Here is a 16,394-nt window from a genome sequence, read left to right as displayed (position 1 = left end):
TATTCATTGCACTCTCTGACTCCGAACTCTTATCTCCCTGGCCTCTGTATTTTGATGAAGGGCCATCGGCCAATGTTTTTCCTTTTGAGCTCACAGTATTGTAAATGTGTTTTAAGGATTATTTTTTTTAATCTTAACCGCTGAGCCACCTTGGCAGATGTACGTAGCACCAAAATGCCCACGCGAATCAACACAAGGACGCAATGAGTAATCATTACCTTTATTTTGCATGGTTGCTTCGTTTTCAAGAAGACACGCGGTCAGATGCTTGCCGTGTACCGGGTGTCGTTTTGACTCACGTGCGTCCCTGCGAGGCTGACTTTTTTTAAATGAACATGGGGGTCCCAGGCACAGAGGCGGGGAGCGACATTTCGCCCGGCTGAATGCACTTCGTCTTTAAAATCGGGCGAGATGTCCAGCCCCTGTTGCCATCGAACACTGAGTTGTTGATTTCAAGTGAATACTTTCACCCCAATAGTCCACCAATTTCCATCGGAGACTCTCAGGGGGCATCATCTGCCTTTTGCCAAGAGCTCTTCATCAACAGCCAACCAATCCGCTGGTGCGCACAGCAAACAAAAATCGTCAACCCAGCCAACCGCGACATGGCCAATGTTAAAATCTCTCCTTGATTTCATTATTGTCTTTTTTTTTGGTTAATAAGGACATCACCGGCAATCTTTCTGCACGGTTACGGCGCATGTGAACCTGAGCTGATGATGAGGCAATATGACATGAACCCATGACAGCTAAATGCCTGGCGGCTTGCTGCGTTCAGTCACGTGGATGTGATGATTATTAAGGTTATATTTTTTAAATCCACCCCTCATCCCCCGTACTGGTGTCAATTTAAATGCAGTAATACTATCGTTGATTTCCGGGCACACGTTACTGTGTCACTGGTATTATTATCTGTTCGAGCCGGTTCCGTTTCGCTATAAATAAAAGGTCAAATTTTGTTTAATTTTTCTGAAAACGATATTTAGCCGAGGAATTAAACGTGAGATTTTTTTCTAGCCTTTTAAAATGTTACATGTTTTTAATGTGTTTACGTGATAAACTGCGTGTTGCACGTGGATTTTAAACGGGCTTTCTCCGTGATGGTGATCATAATTACTGAAGACCCGCATTGCGTCGAGATGTCTTGAATGGACTGGTATTAGCGCCGGTAAATGTGGTATGGATGACTTTCACTTCCACTACAGCCGAGGATCTCCTCCAAGTCCTTCCGAATGACGTCAAACGAAGTCAACCTGTCATATCTGACGTCAGAACAAAGGGGAATAAACTAATGTTAGTATATATAGCCATACATTAATGTTCTATAGCAGTGTAGCATTTTATATTCCTCCGTGGGAAATACACCGTTCGGTACTGTGTATGTGTGCCAGATGTGTATTGATTTTAACAGCGCCAACCGATGGTACTCTAAGGAACGATTAAAGCGTGGCAGATTTCGAAAGTGCAAACTGCACCGACATCACGATCGCAATGTGCTGACATCGCATTTAGCAGCAGCAGCAACAACAACAACGACGATTGACAATTGCACAACACTAATAGTGTACCACCATGTGAGAAAGGAATACGTAATCCTGCAAAAATGAGTATGACAATCTTGATTTGAAGCTTTCGTGACTGCAGGAATTACTCTTTGGTTCTTCCGGTAAAGTCACGTAGAAAGAAAAAAATAAAAGAAATAATAGATCACGACGTTTCGATTGCAACACAAGCAACCGTCATCAGGTGCAAGGTCGGAGAGAGACACAAACACAGACACCGAGACAGAGAGAGACGCACATAGAGAGAGACACACAGAGCCACGGAGAGAGACAGAGAGACAGAGAGAGAGGCACAAACACAGACACGGAGAGAGACACAGAGAGAGAGACACATAGAGAGAGACACACGCAGAGAGAGACACACAGAGACACACAGAGAAACAACGTCTCTGTGACGAGGTATTATATAGAGATCACTGGCATGGGAGAGAGGGGGGGGGGGGCGGAGAAATGAGCATGTCAATGAGAGACAAGGGGGGGATGGGATCTGCAGCAGGGGGCATGTAGAGCCGGGGGTGGGGGGGGGGATCTGCGGCAGTGAGAGAGAAATTGGAAGTTTGAGAAATCAAAGCTAGTAAACTTATAAATGTAATGCAATGCAACACAGAGAGTTTGTCTTTCTCTCTCCGTGTCTCTGTGTGTCTCTCTCTCTATGTGTGTCTCTCTCTGTCTCTCCCTTTGTGTCTCTCTCTGAGCTTGCACCTGATGACGGTTGCTTGTGTTGCAATCGAAACGTCGTGATTTATTATTTATTTATCCGTGACTTTACCGAAATAACCAAAGAGTGATTATGGCAAGCAGTTTAAACGAGATGAGAATCAACACAATATTTAATCCCACTGTAGAAAAACACAACCTGTGCTATTAAATCTACTGGCTTCTCTGGATACAAAAAATACACCATGACAACTAAATCCATCTCCAGAGCGTATAAACGAACAAGCATTTAGAAACGACTGTGTGATGACGTGTAACAACACCTGGTTATTTAAGAGAGTATATGTGCTTAATGCAGTTGCTGATACGTGAAAAGGATTGCTGTGGTGTTTCATATTCTTATTGTCTCATGTTCTACTTTTGCAATTATCTTAAAAGGTTGAACAAAGAACAATTATTGTATACGTAGGCTTTCACGACCAATATGATACATAATATGTTTATCTTGGGTGATATCGTGTAGGTGTACTGTAATGTAAAATTTTAAACAATGTTAAGGAAGGATATAAGTGTACAATTGCCAAAATGTTGCTAGCTTGTCAACATTTCGGTTTACTGAAAAACCCCTAATTGGAATATTCACCCATGTGAAACCTTAGTCAGGGAGCGATGTTGCCATTGGCAATTCCAATGATCGTAGATGTTGAATGAAATTAACGTTGGTCATAACTGATTAGGTCACTCGTGTAATAATGGATGTATAGATGGTACGCTACTGAGTTTGTTATATACTGCACAGTAGGCATTTCCTGTATATATCGGTCTTCGAAAAGTTCGTACCTGATGATGGGGCGCCCCAGATGATCCACCAGAAACTTGTCAAAGTTCCAACGGAGGTCATTGGCCCGGAGTGGCTTCCAGAAGATATTGGAGACATCCTCAATTTTGTTCACCACCTCCGTGGTGGAGTCCTGAGGAATGCGTGAGACGCAAGACTGAACTGCTGCTATTGACCTCCAATGAGCACAAGCCATACACGGGGCTCTTGATGCTCATCCGATAAACTACATTTACACCACCACTATATTAATCTTAAGAAACTACACTTCTCAAGAGTGGTGTGTTTTAATCTGGCGGTTCGTGGTTCCAGATTCAGAAGTCAATAAAATCCGCGGCAGGTCTTCCCGTCTCAGGCAAAAGTTTGCAAATGTTGGTGTAAGCAGCTTATTTCCCTTCACACCAACATTTGTAAACTCCCCCCCCCCCCCCCGTGCCGGTCCTCGACAGCATTTTATGCTAATTCCTTTGTCAAGGCGTTTTTTTGTTTCCTCCCACACAGCCTAAAGGACGCGACCTGGGCTTGGCTGTCTTCACTCCAACGCTGTCCTCTGGACAGTACGGTCCCTTCACCTGATGAAGGCCACTTGTGTTGTGGCCGAAACGTCGTGATTTTTTGTTTTATTTTTTTACTTACATGACTTTACCGAATAGAACCAAAGAGTACTATAGTACTATACTGCCTTCAACTTTTATGAACCACATGTGTGTTTAAGGTTAGCGATTTGTCGTATTATATGGCTGTATAGCAAATGAAATAAATACAATTACTTTACTATGCAAGTTAAAAATTAGTGTTTTCATATTTACGTGTTTTTTTAGGGCCCCTTTATAACATATGCTACAGGCCCCGCACTGGTTTAATCCGGCACTGAGTTCTGGACTCCCACCAGACCAGACCCCTGGGAGGCTAGGTGGGCAACGTGTGTCTGTCTGTTGGAGAACGCATTGATGATGATGATGAAGCCACTGCCAGCACATTCCTGACTTTCGATGAATCCACTCGCACGCGTTATTACCCGAGACTGGAAAACCTAAGGCGGACTTTCTTACCTCCTCAACCTGGAGCTAAACAAAATGCCACTGTTCCAAATTGAACGGATGTGGCCCACAGATTTTACAGGCTACATCCAATACCAGGATAATATAGAGGGGGTGTCTGCAGATTACACAAAGTGGATGCGTGAATGGGATTTGTGATTATATAAAAGTTATTGTTGCGATGCACTACGATGAGCCGTGTGATCTTTACTCACATTTTAAACCGTGCAAATGTGATTTTTACACCTTTGCTTCAATGTAAAAAAATCTCCCAAAATAAATGGAAAAGCAATTATTAACTGTGCAGAGTTACTAACCATGCGTTCAATCAAAAACTCTCATGCAATGTTCACAATGAGTCATGCAGCACTGCCAGTGTCTGCGTTATCATGAACATTTTCGTTCCTAAAGTGACCAACGGTTGGACAGGGAAGTAAACTCGCATGCGGTCTGATGTAGAAAAGATGTTTCAGCTCGTTCGGTTATGACTGCAGCGAATACACAGCTGTCTTGGTAGATCATGCGTGTCAAGGATATTAAACTTCAACAACACTCAGGAGGAAGTATAAATGTTTCGTTTTGTTAATGAACGAGTTACGCAAGCGTCACGACAGACAAACAAGCTCGTTAACAACAACAGCAGCAGCATGTGGGCATCGTGTGGGAAAAAGTCGCAGGTGAAGGGGCCATCCATTTAGTAGGTACGCAAAAAATCTGTCAAAACTGAACCCCTCTCCCCTCCCTGTAGGCACGCGTACTTTTTAACCCCCCCCCCCCACCAACTGCGTACGTACAGCTTGACGCACTACCCCCATCCCCCCACCCCGAATCCAATAGAACGGCCGATATTCAATCCACGCAGAAACGATCAAGGATTAATAATATTAACGTGTTTAAGCAAACAGATAGTCCACCGCCGGACTATCTAACTCATTTGAAGGCTCATGTAGACAAATTATTATCGAGGCTTCACCCCCCCCCCCCCCGTTTACCATGCGTACGCACATTGTCAGTAGACCCCCCCCCCCCATACGCAAGCGTACGCATGCGTGAGTACTGAATGGATGGCCCCTGATGGGAACAAAAACGCACGAGGCGATGCCCCACAGAGTGACGGGTCGGCTTTGTAAAGCGTCCAGTCGCATCTAATGCCCTGCGTAGTTGGTCAGCCTGATTTTCCCACATCCAAGAAGGGCATTTCACGCGCAGTTCAGTGGAAATGCAGATAAATTAAATAAGAAAGAACATGTACTTTGTACATTTTCCCGAGAACAATCGTAGATGTTACTTGCCTCCTGCACCTTCGCCTGCGCATCTACTCATTATTTATGTTTCCTTCCACTCAAATTACTACATTTTCCTTGTAAGAAATAGCAAGCGTATTGTTTAAGTATTTTTGACGCCTAACTCGTGCATTCGTATTATTGTTAACGTATTATTTTAGTTTCAAGTGTCCTGTTTGTGTCTATATGACCGCTTTGTACAGCTTCTTGAGACAATCCTTTATCAATCCACCACTAGATGAAGGCTTTTTCAGTCATGGGAGTTGACTGGCCATACTTGATCGTGTTGGTCAGTGTGAGTTGATAAAAGGGAGCGAGATCATGACCAGTTCAGATGGGCGCCATGGTGGCAAGTTATTAACGACCTCGCCTGGTATACAGGAGGTCATGGGTTTGATCCCGACCCTGACGCCTGTATATTTGGAGTTTGCGTGGTCGTGTGGATTTTTCTCCAGGTCCTCCGGTTTTTCCCTCCACAGTTAGACTCAACATGTTTTTAGATTATTTCTTCTGCTAGTACTTTCCACACGATAATCCAACTTTGTTGAGCCATCATATGTGACCAGATCGCTTCTGAAAAAAGCTATATAGCTCAGTGGGCCTTATCTGGTAAAATAAATAAAATTGTTTAATAGTTCAATATAGAGATCACCTGCCACTGATGTTGACCATGGTCCCGTAATCAAACTCATGTAGCTGGGTTCATCGCACAATGCACCACCTGTCCATCCAGCTCTAACTCAGCTATTGCATTGAGATGCTGTAAACATTCATGTTGTTTTATTATTTTTACAAGTGCTGCCCAATTGAGGGTTTGAGCAGGAAGTGTGGCACGTTGTCTACGTGTCTTGACAGAGAATCAGTAATGTAGCAGCATAGCGCTGGCTGCTGGCGGGGAAGGGGATCTGCTGTTTACAGCAGCCCTGACGTCAGCAGGCCACGTGATACACCAGAGGGGACATCTGGGGGAAAGGTCACAGAAGGGGCAAGTGGGGGAAGCCCGGGAACCCGCTGGTAGTTTCTAGAGAGGGGGCGTGGCCGGGGCGGAGCGAGGTCACGCTGGGAGCATAAAAGGGGGCCCTGAGCGAGAGCTCGGGGCTGTCGTATGGAGTGGGATCCCCGTTGTGCTGTTGAAGATCATCGCCATCGTCGCTGTCATCTCGTCGCCATCGTCGCTGTCGTCTTCACTCGACATTGCGCTGCTAGATGCTAGTTGGCTGTCTCGGTTCAGCGCCGTCGGTGTTAGAGGGCTAGCGTTGTGTATAGGCTAGCAACAGTAATAGTGTGTACCCACGTGGTGTTGTGTAGAGGCTAGCAACAGTAATAGTGTGTACCCACGTGGAGTTGTGTATAGGCTGGCAACAGTAATAGTGTGTACCCACGTAGTGTTGTGTATAGGCTAGCAACAGTAATAGTGTGTACCCACGTAGTGTTGTGTATAGGCTAGCAACAGTACTAGTGTGTACCCACGTGGAGTTGTGTATAGGCTAGCAACAGTAATAGTGTGTACCCACGTGGTGTTGTGTATAGGCTAGCAACAGTAAGTGTGTACCCACGTAGAGTTGTGTATAGGCTAGCAACAGTAATAGTGTGTACCCACATGGAGTTGTGTATAGGCTAGCAACAGTAATAGTGTGTACCCACGTAGAGTTGTGTATAGGCTAGCAACAGTAATAGTGTGTACGCACGTGGTGTTGTGTATAGACTAGCAACAGTAATAGTGTGTACCCACGTAGTGTTGTATATAGGCTAGCAACAGTAATAGTGTGTACCCACGTAGGGTGTGTATAGGCTAGCAACAGTAATAGTGTGTACCCACGTGGTGTTGTGTATAGGCTTTAACAATGGGTGCCTCTGCGGATGTGTATGCTTTAACTTTTAACATAGCTATTTCTGTGACCAGTCACAAGCTAATCATTCAGCCATTTCAATGCTAAATTATATGCTAATTCCTTTGTCAAGGCGCTTTGTTCCTCTCACACAGCTTAAAGGCCGTGATCTGAACGTGGCTCTTTCACTCCAGCGCTGTCCTACCAGACAGTCTCGTCCCTTCACCTGATGAAGGCCGCTTGTGTTGTGGCCGAAACGTCGTGAGAGTATTATTGTGTTATTTTATTTTATCAATTTATTATTTTATTCTCATTCTACGTGACTTTACCGAAAGAACCAAAGAAGAACAGTAATAGTGTGTACCCACGTAGTGTTGTGTATAGGCTAGCAACAATAAGTGTGTACCCACGTGGTGTTGTGTATAGGCTAGCAACAGTAATAGTGTGTACCCACGTGGTGTTGTGTATAGGCTAGCAACAGTAATAGTGTGTACCCACGTAGTGTTGTGTATAGGCTAGCAACAGTAATAGTGTGTACCCACGTGGTGTTGTGTATAGGCTAGTAACAGCAATATTGTGTACCCACGTGGAGTTGTGTATAGGCTAGCAACAGTAATAGTGTGTACCCACGTGGTGTTGTGTATAGGATAGCAACAATAATAGTGTGTACCCACGTGGTGTTGTGTATAGGCTAGTAACAGCAATAGTGTGTACCCACGTAGGGTGCGTCTTGTGCCGAGGGTGCTCGATAAATAAAAGTGCCTCCAAATCTTAGCGTCTCCGAGTTAGTCACTACACATGTACACACATTGCGTACAGCACAACTCGCAGCGACACGAGCACGCATTGTGGTCAGCAACAAAGAATGCACGAACTTTTAGGGGCCGTCCATAAATGACGTGATGCACCGGGGGGGTAGGACATTTGTGACGATGTGTGACCTATTGTATTCACACTAAAACGTGCTTCGTCAAATGTATTAATTTCTGTCGGGCAGTCAAACAATTACTCTCAGTCAAGAGCTGAAAATGTGCCTAATAAAGTGACAAAACCAATGTGGTGTGATGGAATTATTTGTGTTCTGTCATTGGTGACCGGGCTGACACCGTACACTCGTGACACTTCAAAAACCCGGCTAAATGACGGATGGGTGGCTGAAACCCAGATTCGAACCAAGGTCTTCAGGATCTCTGGAGTGCTGGCTCAGCACTGTGACCCTGAACGATCCCGTCACTCCCACCCACCTTGAGATACTTGAAGAGAGGGTCTGCTTCATCTCCATTCACATCCACCTTAGAGAAAATGGGGAAGTTGGGCACGAATCCACCTCCAGGCCTCACATACTTGATGCAGTTCAGGATCTCATTGTTATTTCCTGCTCGCCAAAACACACACAGTCATTGCATTAAATGCTGCTTGACAATATTGGCCTTGAAACCAAACAGGAAATGCGTTTTAATATGTGGAGACAGAACAGAGTTCCGCTATATTCGCTTGTGCCCATCATGCTCGACGATGAACAGAGCAGAGTCCCATATTTTATATGAAGTGCTCTTGCCAATAACCTAGGGCAATTGGCCAATATTTGTCTTAACATGCCTGACTGCTGATGGCACCACCCAACGTGGTTGCCTGCATGGCAAAGACAAAGATCTCCCGTATAGCCTTAACATACTGTTGGGGCAAGTGCTGTTAGCGAGCACCTATGAAGGCCGGCACGGCACATGAGGGGGTGGTCAGCACTATGCCCGACCGCCTTTGTCTCCCTTGTGGCGATGTTTACACACCGCACCAGGTACTCATTTGAGGCTGAGTGCACGCACACACTAGCACACACTTGCACACACACAAACTTGCCTGGCTCCTGCAAGCCGAATTGATTGGAGGGGAAGGCCAGGACAGTGAATCCGAAGCGAGAGAAGTCGCTCATGAGTGCATTCAGCAGTGGATACTGCACGCACACACACGTGCAGGGACACAAGCACGTACCGAAGTCACTCTCGCTAATCGAGACTCATCCTGGTCTCTTGAGTTATCGCCTGGTTTAAACAAACTCAGCTTGAAACTTGAAGGGTGGTGATGTCCTTTCCTCACCTGCCTGTATCTCCCCAGCACTGTTAGCTAACACATCGCATCCGGTACCTATGACCAAATCACCCGATCTCATCAGATCTTCGAAGCTCAGCGGTGTTCAGCCTGCTTAGTACTTGGCATGAGAAATTCTGCCTGCAAATGCCAGGTGTTGTAGGCTTGAGCCGCAGAGGTGGCCAGGAGATGGTGGTACAACAGCGGACTCTTTACTCGACCTGACCCGTGCTGGAGTATTCTTCACGGAGGTTTCTGCAGGTTCTCCGCTTTCCTCTGACACGCCACTCAGCAGATGCCATGAGGCCGAACGCCCTCATCAAAGAGCCTCTTGAAAACGAGTGTAGCCACTCAGGGTAGACCTTCCACGGCAAATTCACGGGCATAATTGTGACTATTTATTTCATGCGGTGTCGCCCTTGCTGAGGCCCAGGCCAGTTCTAACACCATATGTTGTGCATCATGGCCAGGAAAGCAAGTGGGGCTGTTGGAAACACATTCTCCTGCGGAGGGAGCTGGTAGGAACGTTGGGTTGCTCGGTTCAATGGCCAGGGTCAACGGCGGCACCACGTGGTGTATTCCGCAAATATGCCCGACTGTGAAGGCGGGCACAAGCCGGCGTGTGTAGGTTAAATGTTGAGTTTTATAAGGGCACCACGGGGTGACCAGCCCCTCCCCACCCAGCCCAACCCCTCCCACCCCCCACCCAGCCCCACCCCTCCCACCCCCCACCCAGCCCAACCCTCCCCACCCAGCCCCTACCTCCCTCCCCACCCAGACCCACCCCTCCCATTTTTGGATGAACGACGGACGGACGGACACAATAATCCCCTGTGGACTGGTGTAACCAGGGGTTCCTACCAGTATCATATACCGTACTGTGTAGTAGATGCCACAACACCACCACCACTAGGCCTCGGCAAGGTAAGGTAATTTACCCTTTTTACCGGGTAAAAGGGTAAAGGTATCGACATGCCAAGGGGTAAGGTAAAGGTAGCTAGGAAGAATTACCCGGTAGGGTAAAGGTAGCGTGAAGTATTACCCGGTAAATACGGTGCCTTGTTTACCGCTAAAAGCTCCGTGGTGCAGTCCGTGGCCTCCATTTAAGAAGTAATATTTTAAAAAATATTTTTTAAAAACACGCTTTAATGAAATGTACCGTACTAGTAATGGCAGAACTCCACGACTCCAGGAAGTGGCCCCGAAGCTTGCCACAACGTAAGGGGACCGTGGTGATTTACAGCCAACGTGAGTTGACCGTGGATAGTTAGACCCAAGTCGAAACATAACATATAAAAAATAATGTTTAAAAATATATATTTTTTATGATAGAATATAGTATTGTCATCAGTAAGACATAAGTATACCAAGTTTGCAGTCGATACCACATTGAGTTACAAGATTTGAGGATACAACGACAACAGACCGAGTTAAAAGAAAGCGTGTAAAATTGGAAGAATCGAGAGTATTCTATAAATGAATAAAGCGCTCTACCTAGAATTTACCTGTTATAAACCTTTTTCATGTGTGGTACCCCAGTAATTATCCTGTAATCGGGTAATTTGTATGGGGTAAGGGTAAAAGGTAGGGTAAAGGTAGGCTCGTTGCTTTATACCTTTTACCTTACCTGCTGAAGGATAAAAGGTATGGTAGAGTGATTGTATTGTGGTAAGGTAAAAGGTAGGGTAAAGGTAGCCTCGTTGTTTTTTCCCTGTTACCTTTTACCTTACCTTGCCAAGGCCTAGCCACCACCACCACTCCACACGGAGACACCATGCGTGGTAAGGGCCCATTGAGCCATGTCTAGTTTTCTTTTCAGAAGCGACCAGGCGACAAATGATAGCTCCAAAGAAAAATCCACGTGACCACGGGAGATAGAGACTTGTCTCTCCACACGATCTGTGTCTCTCCACACGATCTGTCTCTCCACACGATCTGTCTCTCCACACTCTTTGTGTCTCTTCACACTCAGTCTCTCCCCAGTCTCAGTGTCTCTGTCTCTCCATAGACGCTGTCTCTTCACACTGTGTCTCTGTCTCTCTCTTCAGACTCTGTGTCTCTCAATCTCTCTCCACACTCAGTCTCTCCCCAGTCTCAGTGTCTCTGTCTCTCCATAGACGCTGTCTCTTCACACTGTGTCTCTGTCTCTCTCTTCAGACTCCGTGTCTCTCAGTGTCTCTCCACACTCAGTCTCTCCCCAGTCTCAGTGTCTCTGTCTCTCCATAGACGCTGTCTCTTCACACTGTGTCTCTGTCTCTCTCTTCAGACTCTGTGTCTCTCAGTGTCTCTCCACACTCAGTCTCTCCCCAGTCTCAGTGTCTCTGTCTCTCCATAGACGCTGTCTCTTCACACTGTGTCTCTGTCTCTCTCTTCAGACTCCGTGTCTCTCAGTGTCTCTCCACACTCAGTCTCTCCCCAGTCTCAGTGTCTCTGTCTCTCCATAGACGCTGTCTCTTCACACTGTGTCTCTGTCTCTCTCTTCAGACTCTGTGTCTCTCAGTGTCTCTCCACACTCAGTCTCTCCCCAGTCTCAGTCCATAGACGCTGTCTCTTCACACTGTGTCTCTGTCTCTCTCTTCAGACTCTGTGTCTCTCAGAGTCTCTCGTGGGCAGCCAACGCACGCCCTCCCGGCTCGCTCTCTGGGCTCTCCCTCATTTTCCTACCCCCCCACCCCCCTCCTCAGTGGCCATGGCTTGGCTGCTGCCCCACTGACAGCTGTTTGACCTAATTCCCATCCCTCTCATTCCTCCACTACATTCCCAACCCTCTCATTCCTCCACTACATTCACATCCCTCTCATTCCTCCACTACATTCACATCTCTCTCATTCCTCCACGACATTCACATCCCTCTCATTCCTCCACGACATTCCCATCTCTCTCATTCCTCCACGACATTCACATCCCTCTCATTCCTCCACGACATTCCCATCCCTCTCATTCCTCCACCACATTCCCATCCCTCTCATTCCTCCACTACATTCACATCTCTCTCATTCCTCAACTACATTCCCAACCCTCTCATTCCTCAACTACATTCCCAACCCTCTCATTCCTCCACTACATTCACAACCCTCTCATTCCTCCACTACATTCACATCCCTCTCATTCCTCCACTACATTCACATCCCTCTCATTCCTCCACTACATTCACAACCCTCTCATTCCTCCACTACATTCACAACCCTCTCATTCCTCCACTACATTCACATCCCTCTCCTTCCTCCACTACATTCCCATCCCTCTAATTCCTCCACTACATTCCCAATCCTCTCATTCCTCCACTACATTTCCAACCCTCCCATTCCTCCACTACATTCGCATCCCTCTCATTCCTCCACTACATTCCCACTCCTCTCATTCCTCCACTACATTCCCACTCCTCTCATTCCTCCACTACATTCACATCCCTCTCCTTCCTCCACTACATTCCCATCCCCCTCATTCCTCCACTACATTCCCATCTCTCTCCTTACTCCACTACATTCCCACTCCTCTCATTCCTCCACTACATTCCCATCCCTCTCATTCCTCCACTACATTCACATCTCTCTCCTTACTCCACTACATTCCCATCTCTCTCCTTCCTCCACTACATTCTCATCCCTCTCATTCCTCCACTACATTCCCATTCCTCTCATTCCTCCACTACATTCCCATCTCTCTCCTGCCTCCACTACATTCACATCCCTCTCATTCCTCGACTCCTGTGCTCTCATGGAGCGCCTCACAACACGTAACAGAAGTATTTACTGGAGCAGTATTGTAAGGGGTACAATGCTTGACATTATTTGACTGATAATGCGAGACATTGATATCCATGGACAGACATTGGATGACGATGATGATTGACTGTGGTGGTGGTGGTGGTTAGGATATTAGTGATGATGAAAATAATGATGATAGGCATTTGTCTGATGATGATCAAGTCTTTTTTTATATTCACCAGGCGAGAACACCATAGACCAGGACGAGGTCTCATCTGCAAGAGCGATCTGGAGACATTAGTCTGTCAATCGGAGGGGGCGATGATCGCTATGTACAATCGCAGTGATTGTAGACATTGGCTAACGACGATGACGATGTTGATAGTGGTGGGCAGGATAGCGATATCGATTATGATGGAAGTGGTGATGCTGAGCAGCCCATACTGGACACCTGTGAAAAAGAGCTTCATAGCTCATCGGATTTCTCCTGCAGTCTAAATAAAGATTCTGATTGTGCTAAAGATGATGATGATGATGGTGATGATGGTGACGCTAGTAGTGTTGTGGTGTTGCACAATACTCTACCCTACAACTTATTAATTGTGGGCACATTACTTTGAGATTAATTAATTGCAATTAATTATTTAATTGAACCGAACAAGCCCTCGAACAAACATGTGAGCCACCAGCCGCCACTGTGTCCCAAGTGCGTTTGTACCAAAAGTTGCCCATCACCTTCGACCCTCACCGGTGCAGTGTCAACACGTGGTTGCTTACGTGAGAACTGTCTAGATTATGTGTGCTTATGTATGTATGTATGTTGATAACTTCTTTCGCACCCTACGTTGCCAAACCCCGCTAATTGGAGGTTTCGGGGGGGGGGGGGAGGAGGGAGGATAACTAATGAAACACACGCAAAAAATAAACTCTTCTACAGAAACGAGTTTACAATCTTAAGATTTGAAAAGTGCACAAAACAACTTCTTCCGACCCAAGACCACCAAAGCGTGTACACGAGAGGGCCTTCCGTGGCTTGCACCTGCTTTGATGTCTGGCTTCAGAAGGATGCCACGTTCGTGATCAACGCCAGCTGCCCGCGATACTTCCCCAGGGACACGCGGCTGCCCTCCAGGGTCTTGCAGGAGAAGTCGTAGACGGTTCTCCCATCCGGAGGGTGACACAGTGACCTGTCTCCAGGCATGGTGTCCACAGAGCTCCCTAGAGCAACTCTTTGTTATCGGCACAGCGCAGAAGCGAGAGTCGCAGCAAGTTCGTATCACGTCCGGAGGCAGATGGAAAAAGCGTTGCCGGATGTGCGATGCGGTTGATTGAATGTGAGGGCACACACACACACACAGACCGCACTGGGGCTGGCTCAAATAGCCTCCTCATTTTATACCCCTCCACAAATTGTCCTGTTGCGAACAGTGGTCAGCTCAAAATGACAAAACGCCGCGTGACCCAGCGCATTACGAGGTGTAATGAGGGCATTTTTTGTTGGAGCAAAGCAGCTTAGGACAGCATTTTAATTGTGATTGAGGGGAACCTTCTCCTACCGTGCATTGTGGCGTGGCCGTGGAGGCTAAATGCGAAATTATGCGCGTCTATGCCGTCAATTTCCCCACTAAGTGATTTGTTGACATCCCATAATGTTCATAGAATAAGGATAATAATTAAGCGATGTATTGAACTAATTAACTCATGAGAACATAGTCTGTGGCCAGATATGTACTCTAGATACTGTACATTTGGAAGGGTGTCAAACTCCTGACCTCATGAGGCTCATGCCAACATCATCATATGGCCAAGTGCTTCAAGAGACTTGGAGTGCGCCTGTCGGGTGGACATGCTTCTGGTTGGCTGTGGAATTTTGTCTGGCTCCGCTGCCAGGGGCAAGTTTCAGCAAGGCTGCTCCTGTTTTTGCAGATGTTCTCCTTTTTCCAACAAGGTCACTGTGAAAAGTTAAACATGAGCTGTGTTCATATCGTTAAATCGAGACGCACATGAAATACCTACAAGGAATCTGCACGTGACTCGCTCGCTATGACTTGGCCATCCTTGACCTATACCGTTGATTTTTTTTTCAAAAAGAAACCTTCCATTTACCACAATAAAACAGCAGCAGTTACTGATAAATTATCTCAATGTGTATGTATCACCGTGCAGAACGCTGCGAATAACAACACACCAAAAACTACAAAAAGGAGGAGGGAAAGGGAGAGAGAAGGGGAAAGTAGGAGGAAGAAGGGAGTAAAGTGGCCGTTCTATAAACCTAACAACCAACATATGACAAGAAAACTAAAAGTAAAAAAATATATAGCAATATGCCAATAGCGTTAAATGTACTTGCAAGTCCACTATTTCAGTGTCTGCACAAGCATGCAGCGTTGTCAGTGGTGCACAAGCACAACTAACAAAAATTACTCCACACATTCGTCTATAACACAGCCTTAAAAGAAAACATTACCGTAATGGGTGAAGTTTCTGGTAATGGACCTTCTTCATAGAAAGACGGGGAAGCCAGGTACAAAGTTATTTCAGGCTGGAGACTGCACTTAAAAAAACAATTGAATATAGGGCATTGTTATTTAAAATATATGAAGGTTTTCTGATGACCAGTTTTTAAATTGGCTTTATTAATTTATTTTTGAAGTCATAAAATGTATCTTCTTTGGTTCTTTCGGTAAAGTCACGTAAAATAAAATAACACAATAATATTCTCACGACGTTTCGGCCACAACACAAGCGGCCTTCATCAGCTGAAGGGACGAGACTGTCTGGAGGACAGCGCTGGAGTGAGAAAGCCACGCTCAGATCGCGACCTTTAAGCTGTGTGAGAAGAAACAAAGCGCATTGACAAAGGAATTAGCATAGAATTTAGCATTGAAATGGCTGAGTGATTAGCTTGTGACTGGTCACAGAAATGGCTATGTTAAAGTTAAAGCATACACATCCGCAGAGGCACCCCTTGACAAAGGAATTAGCATAGAATTTAGCATTGAAATAGCTGAGTGATTAGCTTGTGACTGGTCACAGAAATAGCTATGTTAAAGTCAGAGCATACACTTTCACAGAGGCACCTAGTACAAATCAAACAGGAGAATTTAGCATTGAAATAACTGAGTGATTAGCTTGTGACTGGTCACAGAAATGGCTATGTTGAAGTCAAGGCCTACACATCTGAGCTATTCACAGTAACTGGGTATACACTACAATATATAATAAATACTATATAATGAACCAATAAAAAACTAAAATATAAATTACCTCAATGCTATCAATAAACTCTATATATTCTCCAATCAGCTAAGCTACCAACAGTAAGTCGTTATATATCACAATGCTATATGGCGAAAAAATGGGTGGATTCTTACTTCTTAATTTATTATTTTA

The 16,394-nt window shown here is 45.7% G+C and overlaps 2 protein-coding genes across 3 annotated transcripts in view; both read right to left on the bottom strand.

The window, feature by feature from the left end:
- Positions 1-16,394, bottom strand: part of LOC142925636 (uncharacterized) — a 139,963-nt gene that overhangs the window by 31,306 nt on the left and 92,263 nt on the right. The gene's annotated exons all lie outside the window — the stretch shown is intronic.
- LOC116944971 (glutathione peroxidase 6-like) lies at positions 207-15,947 on the bottom strand. 2 transcript variants are annotated; one of them, XM_076068732.1, is made up of 6 exons: positions 15,469-15,947; positions 14,041-14,953; positions 9,067-9,160; positions 8,454-8,584; positions 3,060-3,190; positions 207-1,262 (listed from the first exon to the last, which is right to left on the bottom strand). In XM_076068732.1, exons 3-6 carry the CDS (start codon positions 9,137-9,139, stop codon positions 1,160-1,162), a joined length of 438 nt encoding a protein of 145 aa, XP_075924847.1. In that variant the 5' UTR covers positions 9,140-9,160; positions 14,041-14,953; positions 15,469-15,947; the 3' UTR covers positions 207-1,159. The 2 variants fall into 2 exon arrangements, with proteins under 2 accessions (XP_075924847.1, XP_032814865.2); XM_032958974.2 differs by lacking the exon at positions 15,469-15,947 and having other exon boundaries at positions 14,041-15,378.

The sequence above is a fragment of the Petromyzon marinus genome, chromosome 22, assembly GCF_048934315.1.
Source record: "Petromyzon marinus isolate PM22_M1 ecotype Great Lakes invasive population chromosome 22, UKy_Petmar_22M1.pri1.0, whole genome shotgun sequence".
Taxonomy (NCBI): Eukaryota; Metazoa; Chordata; class Hyperoartia; order Petromyzontiformes; family Petromyzontidae; genus Petromyzon; species Petromyzon marinus.
This window is presented reverse-complemented; position numbering and strand designations above follow the sequence as displayed.

Bases quoted from the DNA above. Each gene is read 5' to 3' on its own strand.
- LOC116944971 (XM_076068732.1), bottom strand. From the start codon at position 9,139: ATGAGCGACTTCTCTCGCTTCGGATTCACTGTCCTGGCCTTCCCCTCC. The intron at 8,585-9,066 runs GCAAGTTTGTGT...TTTGGCGAGCAG, and splicing joins ATTCGGCTTGCAGGAGCCAG to GAAATAACAATGAGATCCTG. The intron at 1,263-3,059 runs GTACGAACTTTT...TTCTGACGTCAG, and splicing joins CTGGGGCGCCCCATCATCAG to ATATGACAGGTTGACTTCGT.